Source organism: Panthera pardus, unplaced genomic scaffold (genome assembly GCF_024362965.1).
Source record: "Panthera pardus isolate Hobbes unplaced genomic scaffold, ASM2436296v1 HiC_scaffold_8, whole genome shotgun sequence".
NCBI lineage: Eukaryota > Metazoa > Chordata > Mammalia > Carnivora > Felidae > Panthera > Panthera pardus.
Genome location: NW_026527013.1, coordinates 114,121,366 through 114,141,336, shown reverse-complemented (window position 1 = coordinate 114,141,336; position 19,971 = coordinate 114,121,366). Strand labels below are relative to the sequence as shown.

General features: G+C 40.5%; 1 protein-coding gene across 2 annotated transcripts in view; it reads left to right on the top strand.

Annotated features, from left to right (window-relative positions):
• The window catches only part of RAPGEF5 (Rap guanine nucleotide exchange factor 5), a 225,293-nt gene that overhangs the window by 106,540 nt on the left and 98,782 nt on the right, over window positions 1-19,971 (top strand). For both annotated transcript variants that reach the window (XM_019443577.2, XM_019443578.2), the window contains exons 8-9: window positions 5,097-5,170; window positions 17,398-17,523. In XM_019443577.2, coding sequence (XP_019299122.1) covers window positions 5,097-5,170; window positions 17,398-17,523 — 200 coding nt within the window. The remainder of the gene's footprint in view (window positions 1-5,096; window positions 5,171-17,397; window positions 17,524-19,971) is intronic.

Genomic DNA, 19,971 nt, shown 5'->3' with positions numbered 1-19,971 from the left:
CCGAGGGAATGCAGTACTTGCTGAATGTGGATGGAGTGTTGTTGAGGGGCCTCCTAAAATAAATATTATGGCCCCTCTCCAGGAATGGTACAAAAAATAGCCGGTTATTTAGATAATGAGGAACTGGGTTCTGCCTCCCATGGCCTGGAAGCACCTCAGTGTTTTCCTAACATTTTAAAGTCCACAACCCATTGAACACACAAAACAGCCCCACCTGGTACACATCTCATCGCATTTGTGAACAGTACCTGACGTTACTGGTTGCGATGCATTTTGACGTTTACATTTTTTTTCCTGTTGTAGTTTATTCTGTTCTGTTTCGTTAGAAAAGAAAAAAGAGAAAAAAGAAATACTGGCGAGGACCCCCATGAATGGACTTGTTGATGTGCAGTTTGACCAGCACGGTACCATCGCATCCTTGACAGACAGAGGCTGGCACCACTGTAGAAGCATCCCTTATCCCGGGAGGGCTGGCACAGGTTACTTCACCTCATGTATAAGATGGCGATGACTTTCCCCATCCATGTCTTCAGGATGTATGAACCTCAAATGAGAGACCCGTTAGAAAACCTTCCTTCATAAAAAAATGCTCCAAAGGTGAAAGATGGTATTATTGCCCCAACTTTAGTTGTTGGCAAAATACTCAGCGAATTACTTCTCTTGACTGTGTTTGGTGATTTCTCACATTGGGACATGAAATGTTAAATTTCTCTGTGTGGTGACATTTTTGGACGGTGTGTAAATTAAAAAAAAAAACAACGGTTTGTAAAGAACACTCTCAAGTATAGTCACCTAGCACATCGCGATCCTTGCGTTTAATTTGTGCTAGTGCGGCTCTTTCTTACCTTTGCAAAATTCATTAGAAATTAAATAAGCATTGTTGTGAAAGGACGTCCGTCTTCTTTGTGTTTAAATAATAATATTAGTAGAGTTATTAAGAAAGTTGTCTTAGCAACCATCCTAGTAAGTCATGAGAGAAAACCTGTTCTCCTGAAGGTAACAAGGAAGTGATAATTAAGACAAGCCCTGAAATCTTGAAGGCTGTCTGCAGTAGTCCATCTGGAATGACTCTTGGCTAACTTACAAATAGGTGCATTTAAACTAAGTACTCTTATGTGAATTGGTGCTGAGTAATCCACATATATACTTAGCACGTAAAACATGTGGATTTTCATGTTTACTATTGAAAATATATGCTTTAGATCTTGTGCTTGTGACTTTCGTTGTGTAAGTTATTTCAAAGGCCTTTTCTTGCTTTTAGACTCTGGGTTGAGAGATAAGGAGATGGTTTGTGTTGGCAGAGAGTGAGGCTCCCAGCCTCCCTTGGTCCCAGAAGCTGTCATTCCTGTGTACGTGTTCCACTGGAGGGAAATGTCCCAGAATCAATATTTGTGTAGGAAATTTTCCCCAACCTACTCTTACTCCGACCAGATAAAAGAAAAATACAGCTGAAAAAATCTAAATAACTGCTTCCTCCTCTTTCTATCACATGAGCCACACCACTAGGAGGCATGAAGAGAAAAGTTGTCTTTGTATGTATTCCCTGACATTAATCTTCATGTTCAAGGATGCCTAGAAGACTCCTTTTTAGGTGACTAACTGTATTTCATATGGGACACTTCCCAGGGTGATGATGAATCCTCCGAAGTGCAGAATAAATACACTTTTCTTCCCAAATGATGTATATGAACTACTGGCTGAAATATATTCTTGGAATCATACTTTTTCAGTGCTTCCAAGAAAATAATGTTATTTATGTGTTGGAAAAGACCACACTCTTCCTTGTCATCAAGATACTGAAGATAAGAGTCTACCAGAACTTTGAGAGTCTCCATGGTGCGCACTGAGATGGATTGCTGAATTACCTTGCCAAGTCCCTGAATTTCCTTGTATTTGTGATTCTTGCTCTGTGAATCGAACTGTATTGCTGCGCAACTAATTTTGAGGTTTTCAAAGATGTGATGAGAAATGGAGTATTGTTGCGTGGGAATAAGCTAGAAATACAGGACTGAATCTTTATCCCAATTATGCTTTGATGCTAATCCCCTCTCCTTTGTTTCTATGCATATATACTAAGAATCATGCCTAAATCTTAAAAAATAGTGTTAGCCCTCAATTCTGAAATTGTTTTTCATTGTCCTGCATGTCAGTGTGCAATAATAAATGCCTAGACACCAGAATATTGTTTTAAAAACAAAAACATGAATTTAGAAGGCAAAATATTGAAAAATTTAATTTTCTTCATTTGTATCAAAACAAACTTCATGGGGCACCTGGGTGGCTCAGTCGGTTGTGTGTCTGACTTCAGTTCAGGTCATGGGTTCGAGCTCTGCATCCAGCTCTGTGCTGACAGCTCGAAGTCTGGCACCTGCTTCAGATTCTATATCTCCCTCTCTCTCTGTACCCTGCCCTGCTCATGATCTCTCTCTCTTTCCCTCTCTCTCAAAAATAAATAAACTTTTAAAAATTAAAAACTAAAACTTCAAAGAGCAAATGTTGAAATTAAAGCGTAAATCAAGTGCCAAGGTATGGTTCACACTTCATGTAGATGCACTTGTCCCATGTTAGTTGCCCTCAAGAAGAATTATTCCCCATTACAGGTAAAGACTTCCCTTGTTTCAATTAGTTGAGTAAAAGGCAAATAGAAGTAAAAACTTCCATAGCCATTGCATTTTTAAGCGGAATTTACAATGTTACTCTGTATTTTTCCCTTGGCATTCTCACCTCTAGTTTTTCAGAGAAAACATAAGAGTTTTTCTTTCATCTTCACTTTCTTCATAATTGGGCAGCAGTAGCAATAGGGGAGCCCCTTGGAACAAGCACAACTGGAACTTTTTGCTGGAAAGGGAAGAAAAGCTTCTGTCCACTTCCGCTGTTGCTGCTTTGCCCCTAGATGCTCAGTGATAGGCGTGAGGCTAGTTATTCATGGAGTTTAATACAAGAATTTCCCTCCCCTCTTTCTTCATAAATAGTTATGAAAGAAGTAGTTCATGTAGGTAGGCGTAGTCAAGCCGTGCCGTTGGGGGCACTTGGGGAGGGAACTGTTCATCCAGTCAGTTTTTACAGAGCTCATACGGTGTGCACAGCATTTTAGGTGCTCTCTGTGGTAAGCACCTCACAGTAGGCAGAAAAGGCATACAAAAGCAAAGGGAATATGAAACGGTACTTTAAAAACTATAGAGCGGAAAGCACAGTATGTGGTACACAAAACCATGCAAAGTGAACCCATAAGTACAGTGCATGACCTCACTGTCAGTAAGGTTGGTAATATTTTTGCCCTGCTTTTGATGGAGAGTGCAAAAGAATAAATGGCACAGAAGATAGGAATAACTTATTCTACTTAGGAGTCATCCTTGATTGCTTCTTCTCCTCATCTCTGTCCACCATCAACCATATTCAGTTCATTGGCAAGTGGTGTCCATTTTGTCTAAAAAGTCAGCTCAAATCCTCCATGTTTCTGCAGCTCATTGCCACCTCCCCGGTCTGGGCCATTGTCATTTCTAGTCACGATGTCGGCCGTTGGGAGCACCTGGGTGGCTCAGTTGGTTAAGTGTCCGATGTTGGCTCAGATCATAATTTTACTGTTTGTGGGTTTGAGCCTTGCATCCGGCTCTACACTGACAGAGCTTGGAATCCTCTCTCCCTCTCTCTCTGCCCCTACCCTGCTCGTGCTCTAGCTATCAAATAAATACATAAACTTAAAAAAAAAAGATGTTAACAAGAGTCACCTAAGTGGCTCCCTATTTCCTCTCTCTCTTCTCTTAAGTCTGTTCTCCACAAAGAAGTCAAAAAGAACTTTGGAAAATACACATCAAATCATGCAATTCTAATTTAAAATTCCATTGTGCTTTCCCATGTTCTTAGGCTAAAATCTGGATTCACGCTGGGCTGTGCTTTCTCTGGGTTTGTCTCCTATCACTCTCACCTGCCATGGGTGGCTCCATCTCAACCTTGAGGTCTCCCCCCAAGTGTCACTTCTTCAGGGAACTGCCATCCCTGCCTCCCTCCCTCAAGTGTGACCTCTCCCTGTCGGTTTTCTGTCATTGCCCCATTTCTCATGATCTCTAATGCCATCTTACTATTTTTACTGTTATCATCGTTACCGTTACCGTTATTGTTATTGTTAGTTGTAGTAGTAGTTGTTGTTGTTCACTGTCTCTCTTCCCAACCAGGATGTGTACTTCATGAAGTCAGGGTTTATTGGCCTTGCTCGCAGGAGTAGCCTCAGTACCAGGCACACAGTCACCACTCAGGAAATATTTTTAGGGTGAAAGAGCCAACTGTACAAAGAGCAAAATAATCAAGTCGGTCCACCTGGATCAGGGTTGTATTGAATGTCAGTGTGAAGTTGCAGGATAGGAGGAAGCTAGAGAATTCAAGGAAGACCTTCAATGACAAACAGGGAATTTATACTTGATAAGATAAGCGATAATATAGACCAAAGCATGGTACTTGTTATATTATTTTGAGACTGATTATTTTGGCAATTGTGCCCCAGCTGGATTGTATGAAGGAGAGGGTGGAATCAAGAGCTTTGTGTTAGGAGGTTGTTGCCTGAGTGCAGAAGGGTTGATAAGGACTTGGATAGGGAGATGCTGGGAAGATACAGGAGCAGAGGTAGATTCAAGACTCCCCAGTTTGGAATTTTGTGGTAACAATGCACTGAGCAGTCTAAATATACAATTATGCTTTCTTTATTATATGACTGTAAACTACCAGCCAAGAAACCCACATTGTTTAAAAAAAATTACTGTTCTCAGATCAATTTGGTAGAAGCCTTCAACTACACCCTAAATCCCATTAGAATGAAGCACAGTACTGACATGCTGGTCAGGTTTAGGTGAAGAACCTATGAGAGCAAACTGTTCCACTGCCATTGATTTAATAAACAAGAAAATGTACATGAGAAGTGCCCGACGCAATTAAAGTTCCATCCAAATAATTAAAAATAGCACTGATATTTACGTTTTGTGAATCTCCCTAACATTGTTTTTTCTTGCCAAATTGCCATCTGAAAGGAAATTATCTAAAACTGCTTTCTTATGATGCTACATTGTTTTTAACATTCCTTTTCTTTTCTTTTTCTTTGCTTAAAGCAATTGAACAAGATGAAGACAATGGTGACAAACACGTAATTGTGGCAGAAGCTGAAGGTGTTCCAGATTCTCAGGTATGATCAGTTCTGTGACAGTTCCTCGTTACCCTTGTCGTCTGCATTGACAGTTGTGAGATAACGCAGGGGTTTGCAAATGATACGGGTTTGACCTTCTGTGTTCTGTAAATAGTGATACTACTGAGAATAAAGTGCTTGCTTTTGATAAAGAGGCATTTCACAAGAAGGGCCCTAAATTGTTAATGATACTTATAATTTGACTCATGAGGGAGGGAAAGACAGGCAGACATACTCCACTTCCCATAGAAAGCAAGGAAAGTAAGTGAAGGAGCGGGAGAGATCACCTTAGAGCACACCACCCCCTGGAGATGGCGGAGAAGAATCTGTGAGCTGGCAGCGTCGACCGCCAGGGCTTGGCCAGACAGAGGAGTGTGACGCCTCACCTGCCAAATTTTCTGTGCCAACGCCCAGCATCTAACGCAAGGAATAAAGACCTGAGCCACCCTAGTGTTCTCAGCTGCTAACTTGATGTAAATCAGAACATTTGAAGATTCTTGGCTTGGTTTGACCCATTGCACTTCACCTTCCAAGTTCTGTATCTGTTGATTGTAGTCAGAGTAATTACATTAATGGGGCACCTGGGTGGCTCAGTCGGTTAAGTGTCCGACTTCAGCTCATGTCATGATCTCAGGGTCCGTGAGTTCGAGCCCCACATCAGGCTTGGTGCTGACCACTCAGAGCCTGGAGCCTGCTTCAGATTCTGTGTCTCCCTCTCTCTCTGCTCCTCCCCCACTCCCCACTCCCCCACTCCCCCACTCCCACGTGCTCGCTCTCTCTCAAAAATGAGTAAAACATTAAAAAAATTTTTTTTCAATATATGAAATTTATTGTCAAATTGGTTTGCATACAACACCCAGTGCTCATCCCAAAAGGTGCCCTCCTCAATACCCATCACCCACCCCTCCCTCCCACCCCCCATCAACCCTCAGTTTGTTCTCAGTTTTTAACAGTCTCTTATGCTTTGGCTCTCTCCCACTCTAACCTCTTTTTTTTTTTTTCCTTCCCCTCCCCCATGGGTTTCTGTTAAGTTTCTCAGGATCCACATAAGAGTGAAACCATATGGTATCTGTCTTTCTCTGTATGGCTTATTTCACTTAGCATCACACTCTCCAGTTCCATCCACGTTGCTACAAAGGGCCATATTTCATTCTTTCTCATTGCCACGTAGTACTCCATTGTGTATATAAACCACAATTTCTTTATCCATTCATCAGTTGATGGACATTTGGGCTCTTTCCATAATTTGGCTATTGTTGAGAGTGCTGCTATAAACATTGGGGTATGAGTGCCCCTATGCATCAGCACTCCTGTATCCCTTGGGTAAATTCCTAGCAGTGCTATTGCTGGGTCATAGGGTAGGTCTATCTTTAATTTTTTGAGGAACCTCCACACTGTTTTCCAGAGTGGCCGCACCAATTTGCATTCCCATAGAAAAAAAAATAATTACGTTAGCCTTTTCAGTCAAGATGGCATAGGCTGTACTGTGTCAGTAAGTTTATATAGGGAATTGTTTGGAATTGTTTTGATGTGGTCATACTGAAAATGCTGTAGTCCTCAAGTTCATGCCGAAATTGCATTTCAGGCTTTCAAGAAACCTGGTCAGGGATTCCCCAACTTAGTGTATCCTACACTTCCTCAAAGGTTTCTTAAATCATTAAATTATTAGTGGGACAGATATTTCTAAACATAAACTGTTACTCATTTTTTTGTTTTTGAACTCGCTCTGTGGGCAAAGGTCTGTTTTAATGCAATTTTATTTCTTTGTCTCAAGAGGATACGCAGACCTGGCTTTTTGGGATTTTGTGATTTTCTTCTCCAACAGTGTTGTAACTACGCATCTGCAGGGTGCTCAGAGGAATGAAATCATGAAACCAAAAGAAACCAGTGAATTGATGATTAGATCGGGAACAGATTCTGTTTAGTTTGAAAGGCAAAGGTTAAGTTGGCTGGAGGCATGATGGTGGGTGTTACAGGCCAGGGCCACAGAGGAAGGAAGGCAGCTGTCACCTCATCTGATGTGTCTAAGAAAGTCTGACCTGCCACCACCGTACAAGCACCAGTTTTCAGTTCGAGTCTGCGGGTCCGTCTTTCCAAATGCTCTGAGTAGAGTCCTCAGTAGTTCAAGTCAGGTAGGTGAGCTCAAAGAAAACTTTGAGAATTTTACCATCAGACACCAAGGCAGAATTAGAAATAAATGTATGTGTGTGCACATGTGTGCCCTTGACACCAAAAGTTATTATTAATTTGGTGTTCGGTGTATGTACATATAATGGATTGAGTATCTACGTGCCATGCTCTGTGCTATTTCACCGTATTGCAGTCTTCCCTCCAGAGCATATTTTAAGCAAGTTAAGTAGAAATTGGTTTCCGACTCCCTCCGCATCTGTGACAAAGTATGCCACTATGGGAAAAATGCCCTCACGCTGTTGAAAACTTTGGGTATGTAAAGGGTTAAGATGGCAAGACTGGGTCTTGTATACAGCTTTCCCACCTGCCATAAAACTCTAGTTCTCTCCTCATGTGTTAGCTCCTTTCCTCCTTTTCTTACTAAAAATATCTTTCCTGCTTAAGAAACTCCCACTTTAATGCAGTGACGTGTGGGTGGAGTGAAGGGAGCACGTAGACTTCGGTTTGCTTCCCAGCCCTTCTTCCTACCCTGTGCTTTTTCACAAGTTCTTTAGCGGCTAAACCTGTGGGCTGCTGCAGGGTAGCATCAGCATTGTTGTCACCATAGTGTCCCTGCATGCAGAGTCCCTGCAAGTGACCAGCACGCTTGATTTTCGCCTCTATAAAGCAGAGATATTATAAAGTTGTCTTGAGGTTGAAATGATACCGCACAGAAAATGCCTGGAATCCTGGCACATCAGAGTTTCTATGTTGGGCAGCACATGGGAGGTGTGGAGTGCAGCCTCCGGGGCCAGACGCCTGGGTTCTCCTCTGGTCTCTGCCACCGTAACCTTGGGCAAGTTATTCTCCTCTCCTGGGCGAGAGAGTCCTGTGCTGAAATGACATTGAGAGTTCACTTGTGCAGCAATGCGGATGCCGTAAACACTCTACTACGCTCTTTGTTTTCTCCGCTCCACAGTGAACCCTATGAAGTAGGGAATGTATTGACCACCACTTCACAGATGAGCTGGTAAGTGGCAGGGCCAGGAATCAGACCAAGACAGTCTGGCTCTGACATCCTGGCTTTCAACGCCTATACTAAACCGCCTTTCTAACATCTGTAAAATGGGGATGATTGCTGAGTTGTTTTGAAGATTAGATGAATATATGTGAGACAGAGTGGCACTTGGCACATAGTAAGCACTCAAACAAGTGAGCCTCTATGAGTTGTTACCATTATCATCGTCTATCACATTGCTCTCTGGTTTGAATATTTAAGGCATATGACATGGTTGGGTTGCAGTATTAGTCTCTCTCTATATATGCTATCTTCACACACATACATACACATAGAGAAACAATCTAAACTCTTGATTCTTCATCACTCTTTATTTTTTTATACAATTTTTTTTAATGTTTATTCACTTTTGAGAGATAGAGATAGAGCATGAGCGGGGAAGGGGCAGAGAGAGGGAGACGCAGAATCCGAAGCAGGCTCCAGGCTCTGAGCTGTCAGCACAGAGCCCGACGCGGGGCTCGAACTCACGAACTGTGAGATCATGATCTGAGCCGAAGTCGGGCGCTCAACTGACTGAGCCACCCAGGTGCCCCTCTTTATCACTCTTTATATAGGACTAAAGGATTAAAGATTTTTAATGAAAATGTATAGAATTTTTGCCAGGTTCTGGTTTCAGGCTCTTAATGAGATCTTCAATGAGTAATTTATAATGTATTGAACTTTGGAAATTCTTGCTTTGCTTCAGGTCGCCATTGACCACTGGATTCAGGAATTATTTTTGTTGTCTCCTCTCTTACATTTGTATCAATCATCTTAATATTAAGCGATGGTAACTGTTAATTATGTACAGTAATTGCCAAATATTTGATGATTAATTTTCCAATAGCCAAAATGTGACTTCTTTTTAATATACTGAAGAAAGCTGTTATTTAAGGCTGGAATAGCTATTATAGAAAACAGATGACCACTCAAAATCCTTTATGTTGAAATTTATTAGAATTTGCCTTTTTTTCTTCTTTGTTATTTGTCTACTTTGCTGCCCAGCTTAGCAGTATGGTCAGTAATGTTTACAAACTGGAGCTTTAATTTCAGGTCAAAACAAGACAAAATACTGGTGTCCTCCTGACTCTAGTCTGAAAGTTCAAGGAATCAAGTATATGAAATCAATGAATCTTTGACTTCATCAGCTAAGTAAATGTATGACAATGTAGTTTTTAGTTTTATCAGAAGAGATTATGTCAGTATAACAGATTAAGAAAATTAAAAAAAATTTTTTTAATGTTTATTTTTGAGAGAGAGTGTGTGTGCATGCTCCCGAGTGTGAGTGGGGGAGGGACAGAGAAAGAGGGAGACACAGAATCTCAAGCAGGCTCCAGGCTCTGAGCTGTCAGCACAGAGCCCGACAGAGGGCTCAAACTCATAAGCCATGAGATCATGACCTGAGTCAAAGTGGGTACCCAACCGACTGAGCCACCCAGGTGCCCCTGAAAATATTTGAGGGAAATAATAGTTATTAAGTCCATATAATAAGGTTTCTGCCTCCTTCCCTACTCGCACTATGCTCTGGCAGGATGTAGTTTCATATAGTGTTTGTATAGGATGGGTCTGTCCAATCAAAAAGTGTTTTTTTAACACATGTAATTGCAGAAAAGAGGAGGACCAGAGAAATGAACCTCTCTGAACTTGGTGCATCACCTGTACAGTAACCAAGAGTTACTGAATCATTTCTGAGGCTCTGTGATGCCCCAGCATGGGGTCTCAGGCCTGTGCTAGTGATGCCCTGGGCATCTATCACATGCACTTTTCACTGTGGATGCAGCTTGTCCCTTTCCCAAAGGAAAGGGTGTGTTTTTACATTATCAAAAGACAAATTTTGGGGGGTGCCTGGATGGCTTAGTCAGTTAAGCATCTGCCTTCAGCCCAGGTCATGATCTCATGGTTTGAGGATTTGAGCCCCACCTCGGGCTCTGAGTTGGCAGTGTGAGGCTTGCTTGGGATTCTCTCCCTCTCTCTGTGCCTCTCCCTACTTGCTTGCTCTGTCTCTCTTTCAAAATAAATAAATACACTTTTTTAAAAAAGATAGATTTTTCTATCCCAACAAAGAAGAAATTTTCATAGTTTTCTTTCTCTCTCTGAATTTATGAAATGAATACCTGCTGCCCTACAAAATAAAATACCATTATTAGTAATTTGTAAATTTGTTATTTATTAGGATATTTAATATATCCTTATATAATAAATACTATAATTAGTTAATTACTATATAATATATTCTATTATATATTGCATATTACGTTACAGTATTAATATATATTTAATATATTTATTATATTTTATTTGTTATTAATCTTCTTCTTATTATTATTATTACTATTATTATTTAGTGTGAATTGTCTTCTGAATTTTCCTGGAAAGGATTTTTTTTTTTTAATTTTTTTTAACGTTTATTTATTATTCAGAGACAGAGAGACACAGAGCGTGAGCAGCAGAGGGGTAGAGAGAGGGAAGACACAGAACCTGAAGCTCTGAGCTGTCAGCACAGAGCCTAATGCGGGGCTCGAACTCACGAACTGTGAGATCATGACCTGAGCCAAAGTCAGTCGCCCAACCAACTGAGCTACCTAGGCCCCCGAAGGATTCTTAATATTTGTTGTTTAGGAAATAGATACGTACAGTTGAGTCATGTAATATATTGTCCCAACCCATCAGTGTTTTATCATTTGAGTTTTCTGTTTAAAGTAGCAAAAAAAAAATTATTTTATGAATTTCTGTGTGACATTTAATTGTTAAAGAAATGACCCCATTATGTAGTAATGAATAAGTATTTATCCAAACACCTTGAATTCATATTAAGTAGCATTCTGGCGTTGCAAAAGTGCTTACTTGAAAAGTGGACTCTTTGATCCTGGTTTTCCTTCTCTTTTGCATGATGTTTGATCTCAGTGTTTTAGAGTAAGTAATTTTTAAAGTCAAGATAATGCAGATGATGTTTTCATACATAACCTGTGCTCTTTCACCTTTTGTCATGTGGGTTATTCATGTATCATCCTTGTAACCTTTCCTGACAGAATCCTGTCCAAGCTTCATTTTACCACTGAAAGAAGGGACCTAACATTTTTAGGACTCCATTTGCAAAGGAAACAGACTTTAATTTACATTCATAACATTTCTCTCCTCAAATACTGAAAATCATATGAATAGCTTTAATTATACATTACAGAGATTTTTTTTTAAAGCAGACCTTGAAATAAGACTTTTAAATAACTCTTCTGACGGTTACAGATTAATCTTTTTTTTTCTGCTTTAGCAATGTTAGGTAAACTGTTTATAATTAATTTCGTATAGACAAATTAAGTAGTTCAAGAATGTGAAAGTCTAGATCAAGGGCTGTTACTTATCTTGCTTCTCCTGCCATAACAAAGCTCCCAAAATATATTAATAAATTCATGGAGTTTTTTGAATTAAATTACTAAATTACAGAGCTGTGAAAGAGAGCCCCAGAGAACATCTGGCATAGTGTGGTACTTCCCAAGAAGACTACCTTAGAAACTATCTAGAATATATGGGCATCCCTCAGAGCTGCAAGTTCTCCAGGGAATGAAGAAGCATTCATAACCTTCCTTGAAAGCCTTTTTTGACAGTTATGGAAGCACTGTTGTAGAATTGATGATTTTACGAAAATGTACCTAGAAATTATGCAGAAAGCAGAAAATCAAGACATCAATATTCCTTTTTTAATTATATGATGTTTTAATTATAAATATGAAATAATTAAGTTGCTTAGGAACCCATTTTCTTAAGTAACAGCATTTTGTGTTTAAAATACATAATTTCTGCACCCAAGTATCTGGCTCTAATAAAAATGTATTTCCTCATTAAGGGCACCTGGGTGGCTCAGTTGGTGAAGTGTCTGGCTCTTGATTTTGCCTCATGTCATGATCTTATGGTTCATGGGCTCGAGCCCCACATTGGGCTCTGTGCTGGCAGCTCGAAGCCTACTTGGGATTCACTCTCTCCCTCTTTCTCTGCCCTTCTCCTGCTGTCACACACACTCTCTCTCAAAATGAATAAATAAACATTTTTAAAAAGGTAAAAAAAAAAGGGGCGCCTGGGTGGCTCAGTCGGTTAAGTGTCCGACTTTGGCCCAGGTCACGATCTCGCGGTATGTGAGTTCGAGCCCCGTGTCGGGCTCTGTGCTGACTGCTCAGAGCCTGGAGCCTGTTTCAGATTCTGTGTCTCCCTCTCTCTCTGACCCTCCCCTGTTCATGCTCTGTCTCTCTCTGTCTCAAAAATAAATAAATGTTTAAAAAAAATTTTTTTTTAATTAAAAAAAAGGTAAAAAAAAATGAGATTTACTTATTAAAGAAAAGTCTGTATTTAGAATCCTATGCATATGATAAAAAATGTTCAGAGTTGCTTAAAAACTCATGTTCCCAAGTACCCCAAGAAATAGTCAAGGTCTCTAAGTTTTCTCTACACGGTTCCACCCTGATGTTATCAGTCATTTAAAAAACATATATGGGACCCACAGACAAAGGAAAGACTCTTCAACTCAGAGCACATGGGAGCTTAGCCCAGTTAACTTTGGCACCTGTGTTGGTAAGAAGAAGTAATAGGTTCAGTCCTGTGTGTCTACTTAGTCCCAAGACATTTTCCTCTTGTGTATCCCCCTTCCTGGCCCCATCTGCACACACACCCTCTTTTGTACAGGGCACCGCACTGGGGAGCAGAGAAAGATTAGGATTAATCCATCATGCTACTGAATAAACAACCACAGGGCAGGTCCCAATGTCACAGGGTCATGAGCCGCCTCTCTCCACTAACAAGACAGTATGTTAAACACCGTGAGGATGATGTGGATGGAGAAAGAAGAAATTCTAGCTGGCTAACAGAAATGAATTTTGTAACTAACACAAACTTAGTCCTTTAAGTGTCAAAGCATTTAAAGGATGCTAATCATTTGTGTATAGGAATTCCCCCCAAAGTTTCCTTTTCTTTTTAGTTTAAAGGAGGATATTTAACACCACTGATCCTCTTATACTTTCTCTGTTATTGATTAAAAGTGCCTCTTCAAGATCAGCCCATATAGTGTTGTGTCAGGTTATGGGCTCCATTAAAATCCTGACAAACAGAAATATCCTCCAAGGAGGATGGCTAGGATGGGTAAAAGGATCTAACAATAAAATCAAGGGGGCCCTTTGCAATGCTTGACTGTCTGATTCTGCCTCTCTTGTCCTGTTTCCTCTTAAGTCAGTGGGTAAACTACAGTCTGCTCCCTGTTTTTGTAAATAAAGCGTTATTAGAACACAGATGTGCTCACTCACCTATTGTGTCTTCTGCTTTTGCACTAAAACTGCAGAATTGGGTAGTTGCGTCAGAGACCACATTGCCCACTAAGCCTGGAACATTGACACTCTGGCCCTTTACAAAAAAAAGTTGGCCAAACTTTGCAACTGAAACGACCATTACATGCTTTCTTTTCTCATCATGCCTCCACATCTTCTCACAGGCCCTACTCTCAGCCGATAACTTGACTTATTTTTCTGGGAAATAGAAGCCTTCAGAAAGGAATTTCCCCATTTTCCCACTATGAAATGTGCCAGCCTACCTATTTACCCTGTACTTCACCTGCCCTCCTGCGTTGGTGAGTGACATATTCACCATCCTCCCGCTGAGAGTAGATCGTGATGCTCTCTTCGTGTCTGAAGGACACGACTCCTAAAAATGCCCTCTCTCCTTCCTGCATCATCAAATTTCCCTCCATGATGGATGATTTCTAATAAAGATTAAAAGGCCAACATATCTATCACTGTAAACAAGCAAGCAAACGATCACTGTTTAGCTAGTATCCTGTTGCTTGTAACAATTCAGAGGAGTTGTCACTCTCTTTTGAACCCAGGCTAATACAACTTCTTTCCCTACCACCATTTTGTTCCCAAAAAAACAAAACAAACAAAACAAAACAAAAGCTCTATTTAAAGTCACCAATTATTGCTGTCAAATTCAGTGTCTGTTTCAATCCATCTTATTTGATATTGTAGCAACATTTGATACAGTTTTCCTTTGCCTTCTCCTTGAAACCCCTTCACTACTCCCCAGGGTCTCCTCCTGGAGCCTCTCCTTCTTAGTCCCGTTTCCTGACTACTCATCTTTCCAGCATCCAAACGTGGGACTCAGTTCCCGGATTCCTTGTTATCTTTGTTTACATCACTGCATTGTAACCTCTCTTATTCCTCGGGTTTTAAATACTGTGTACACTGATGTCTCCCAAATTCCTGTCACCAGCCTGGACTTCCCCTCTTAGCCACCAAGTGGCCAACCAGGCAACAGCACTTAGATACCTCAGGGCTATCTTCCTCCCCAGTCTTCCCAATCTCAGTAAATGACAACCCTACCCTCCCAGTTGGTCAGGCTAAACCCAGTTGCTGCCCTACCTTTGGAAAATATTCAAATTCTAACCATTTCTCACCAGTTCCACCACTAAAATTTCCAAGACTTCTCTTCTCTGAAAACCAGTCCCTTATGGGTCTTCTGGTTTCAGCTACTTCTCCCCACCCAACAGTGTTTTCTCAACCCAAAAGACAGGATGATCTTGTTAAAATGTAAGTCAGATGATGCCATTCCTACATTCAAAACCTTCTAAAGGATTTCCATTTCATTCAGAAAAAGAAACCAAACCCCCTACCCAGCCCGTATGGAAACAATGTGATGCGGTCCCGCATCACCTCTTTGGCAGTTTCAGAGACCCCCCCCTTACCAACTCTGCTTCGGCCATGCTGAACAACAAGCCATTCTTGTTGCTTTTCCCTCAACATGCCAAGCACATCCAAGCCTCAGGGCCCTTGCACTTGTATTCCTCTGCCTGGAACACTCTTCCTTGCTTCCTTTATTTTTTTTTTTAAGTTGGTTTATTTTGAGAGAGTGTGTGAGGAGGGGAGGGGCAGAGAGGGGGGGAGAGAGAGAGAGAGAGAGAGAGAGAGAGAGGATGAGAATCCCAAGCAGGCTCTGCACTGTCAGCACAGAGCCAGATGTGGAGCTCTAACTCACCAATTGTGAGATCATGACATGAGCTGAAATCAAGAATGAGATGCTCAACTGACTGAGCCACCCAGGTGCCCCTCTTCCTTGCTTCTTTGAGATTTCCATTCAAATCTCATTTTACTAAAGAATCCTTCCCTGACACACCTGTCTTTATAACACCTCCAGTCATTTCTTCTACTCCCTTGCCTTGCTTTATTTTCTATCGTATCATATCTTACCATCCGATATATGTTACATAATCCTCATCCCCTAGTGAATGTAAGATTCATGGCCTGTGGGGCTTTTTTGTTATGGTGGTTCAGTGCTATATTCCTAGAACTTGTAGTTCCTGACTTATGTTTGTTACTCACATAACGAAGTTACTGTTGGGTAAGTGAATGAATGAATAAAATTAGGAGCTGGGGGGTGGGGTGGTTATATATGGACAATATTAAAAGGATATAATAAATACTGGTGTTTAAGTATTTGAAAGATTGTCATATTGGATAAGAAATAGACCTAGTTTCAGGTGGCTCGGTTGGTTAAGTATCTAACTCTTGGTTTTGGCTCAGGTCATGAGTTTGAGCCCCTGGTTGGGCTCTGTGTTGGCAGTGGGGAGTCTACTTGGGATTTTCTCCCTCTCCCTCTCTCTGCCCCTCCCCAACTTGCACTGTCTCTGTCGAAAAAGAAAGTGAAATAGACCTAGTTTTTGTTGCTTTTAAAGGTAAAACTAGTCTTCATAGGTTGAAGTTGAATGATTTCAGAGTTTAGTGTGGTAAGGGACTTTCTGACAGTTGTGGGTCTCTAACAGTGCAAAGGCTGTCTGAAGACAACCAGCGATCCCTGTGCAAGGAAGTCTTGGAAATGAACTGGAGGACCACTTGTGAGGGATGTTTTAAAAATAAATCGTTGACTTTCGTAGAGCAGTTCCACTTGCTGTCCCCTGGGAATCTGATTTGGGCCACGTGAAGGATTTTTTTGTTTTCTTCCTAGTTGTTGGAGAAACTGCTAGATAAGCTATCCTTGCCTGTGGGAATAGAGATGTAGTCATTGTTTGGCATGGATGGTCCCATTTCTTCAATACCCACTCAACAAAATGGATATCTTTTGCACAAACCATGAAGACCATAAGGTTGAGCATCCTTGTTGTCCCCTTCTCCATATTTGGTCCTGTTGCTAAGTCCATTCAAATCCTGTAGGTTGTACTAGATAAAACAAGAATCCAAAATTTTGACTGTTCCTGGCAAGAGTAACTTCAGATTTCATTAGATCATTTTCTGATATGTCACTATGAACCATTTTTTAAAGAATTTGAGCAGGAACAGTTCATAATTTGTGTTATAATGAACACACTTGTTTTCTAATAAAAGTCCTAGATTATCCTCCTTCATATTATTTTTACTTAGGTACTTTGGCAAAAAAAATGTGATACTTTATGGATCATTTCCAATCCCTGATGACATTTTAAGCTTTCTTTTTCCAGTTTATTTTTAATAAACTTTTTTTTTTTTTTTTTACCGTATTTCATGCGACATTGAAGATGTTTTCCTAATGCCCCATAGTAACTTTCCAGCTGTGAAAAAAAAATCGTGTGATCTTCTCGTTCACCGTGTGTTTATACATGGAATAATCTGGTCGAGTAAAAGAATTAGGAGTTTGTGTACTGGTATTTTTAGTACTCTGTATCATTTCACCCTTTTTTGTCAGAGTGGTTCCTGGCTAACTTTCCCATGAGTTTTTAACCTCTTGTGAGGCTTTGCTTATGTAACAGGAAACGGGCTGTCAGGAACAAATAGTGGCATACCAGGAGCACACTTCAGTAGCAAATGATTTAGTTTGCTCTGCCCTTCACTCTCTTAAAGTAGACTGATACACGATCTCAACTTGAAGACTTTTGCTGTGGCGTTCCTAGGTTAAAATAATACAGTTTCAACTTTGCAAAGGCAAAATATTTTACCAAGACCATGCTTTACTCCAGGCGACAGAGGAGATGAGCTTATCATAAAGCGAATTTTCCAGTGGTGTCATGTCCTGGGACTGTGGATTTAAGTATATCTTCGCTTTTTCTCCAACTCTTAAGGCAGGAGTGATGTGCAAACTCCAGGAGAGAGATGACATCGGACGAATTGAACTGGTTCAGAAGCTGGCAAGAGAAAACTGTCAGTTTTTGCAGACAGACAAAAAGGAACAGGAGAAATCTGAACACGTAAGCCCTTTTTCTCTTGGGGATGCAGGCTTGAAGGGGTGAAAAATGTTTCCGCCTCATTGTATGTTTGAAGGAAAAAAATATTTTAAATTCTTTAGTTTTGTTTTTTCCCCCCAAAAGCATACTCCTTGGTAAAAATGACAGCTGCTCAAAACTCTAAGCCAGCCATTCATAACACTGGATTTATAAGAGAACTCTTCCCAAAAGTAAATCACATAGAAATATAAGAACACATGTAAGCAAGTACAAATGCATGTCTATTTATGATTTTGATTTGATGTCTTTCGAGTTTGACTTTGGGAATGTCAGCCCATCAGACAGTTTGTGGGGTATGAATTTTGAAAGTATATTCCTATGTACTTCTATGTTGAGTCCGGGGTGGGTCTAGTTAGCAAACAGATGTATCCTGAGTTAGTAGAAATAAATGAGAGCAGAGTAACAGATTATAGATGGTTTCCCCGGAGTGGGGGAGTCAGAAGAAGAGTTTTCCCAGTATCTTCTGAATGTTTGTGTTCCAACAAAAGTTACACTGTTCAGTTGTAGTTAAACTGGAGGAAAGGGACGCTGTGCTCGGTTCTCCTGAAAGCCGTCATTCAGACTGAGCCTTAGAACTGAGATGCCTTCCGTCAGGCCAGGGCAACAATGGCACCACTTTCTTCTGCTACGCATTGTTGTCTGCTGACTTTGTGTTGTTGTTTGTAAGACTTCGCTCCCAGTGCTCAACTATCCCGGATTGTTCATGAAGGGGAAAATTCCTCAGTGCTTATAAACATGTCTCCCTCTGATTTTAATTTTCCCTTGGAATTTTATTTTCAACCCTTTCCAAAGGGGAAAAATTGCTTCATGCCTTCTCTTCTCCAAGGCCATGAGCACAAATGTCAGATTTTTACTGAGCAGGAGAGGAGGTGAGGTGTTCAAGCGTGGGAGGCTGTTTAGGTCAACATAACACATCTCTGACTGCAACATCACATCATAACAAGTGGTGTCTTGAGGGGGAGTATGATTAAGCACTTTCAAAGCCTCGTAACTGAGCTATTCAGGGGGACCATTGACTTTAAGTGAGAGTGGACATGTCAGGAGCCTTCAGTTCACTAGGGACTATTGAAAAATTCAGGGACTTGTTTAAATTGTTAAAAGCACCCTGAAGGATGACTCTGTCAAAGACTGACTCTTAATCTCCGCCATGTCCTTAGAATATTTGGGATTAGTGTGTGACTTAAGCTTCTCAAAACATTGTTTCTTTTGGTTGATTTAAATTGGAAGAGCAACAGTTTTCATTTACCATATTTTGCTGATTTCAAATTGCATGTTTCCTCCACATTTTAGCATCTCTGAAATCAGGATAAGTCTTAATGATTGGTCATATGAAAACACAACCTGGTTTAACTGTGAGCATTTATCTTTCCTAGTGGTCCTTAAAATGAATGATATGTATTACAGTGAATTGCATATTCAGTTCAGTGGAACAGCGACAGCCTGAGGGTAGGGCAAGAACTTTTAAAGTCAGACAGATAGAGTGCCACTTAACCACGGCTAGAAATCATCAGCCTTATGCCTCAAACAACTTTAGGCTTATTTAAAAAGATAGCTGTATTGCATTTGCCTTGCATTTAATTGAATCCAGAATATTATAGTTACCGTTAATGAGACTATCATATCCTCTAAATATATAAGTGAAATCTGAACTTGGTGCTGGTAATTGTAAAGACTTGTAACTTAGGATAGAAATTTAGTGGTATAAGATTTACAGCTTTGCTTATGGTTATCTACTCTCTGTTCTCTTTAATCCTTCATTTTAAGATCGTAAAATAGAACACTAAGGTTTGTTACTTTTTGCATGAATGTCGTAATATGGATGCATTACCAGCTCTGAAGTACTTATGTCCCTGAGAGAAAAAAGGTGTATAAATAAACATTGGCATTATGGCCTTTGCTACTAGACCTCACCTACTGCAGTTTAGAGTAAGGAGAGGTGAATATTCAGGATCTTTCCTCCTTAGTGATGAACATAATCTCAGCCATTCTGTCATGTCCCTCCATGCAAGATGACAGCAGATGAACTGATCTGCTCTGCAAGCTGATATTTATACAGGGCTCTACTCTATGGATTATTTGACACTAGATGCTTATACTTTTTGCAGTAATGTATTAGCAAAAAAAACCCCATCTGGTCGATTATCTTGCTCATTTACGTCTTGAGCATTTGATAGAGCTGTATACACATTGGCTTGCACTCTGAGTTCACTGTGCTCCCTGCCCTCAATCTCTTTTCAGTGGCAGTCATCTGCTCTGGCTCATGAAAACCTGGGGAGAACACGCAGTATGTATGGAGGAAACGGTCATTTACTTAATGTAAACGTAGGCCCACAGTTTCTTCTTTTACAACAGTAACAATAATGACTAAGCCCCGGAGTTAGATACAGATTTCCTTTCTTTTACGATTTTAAA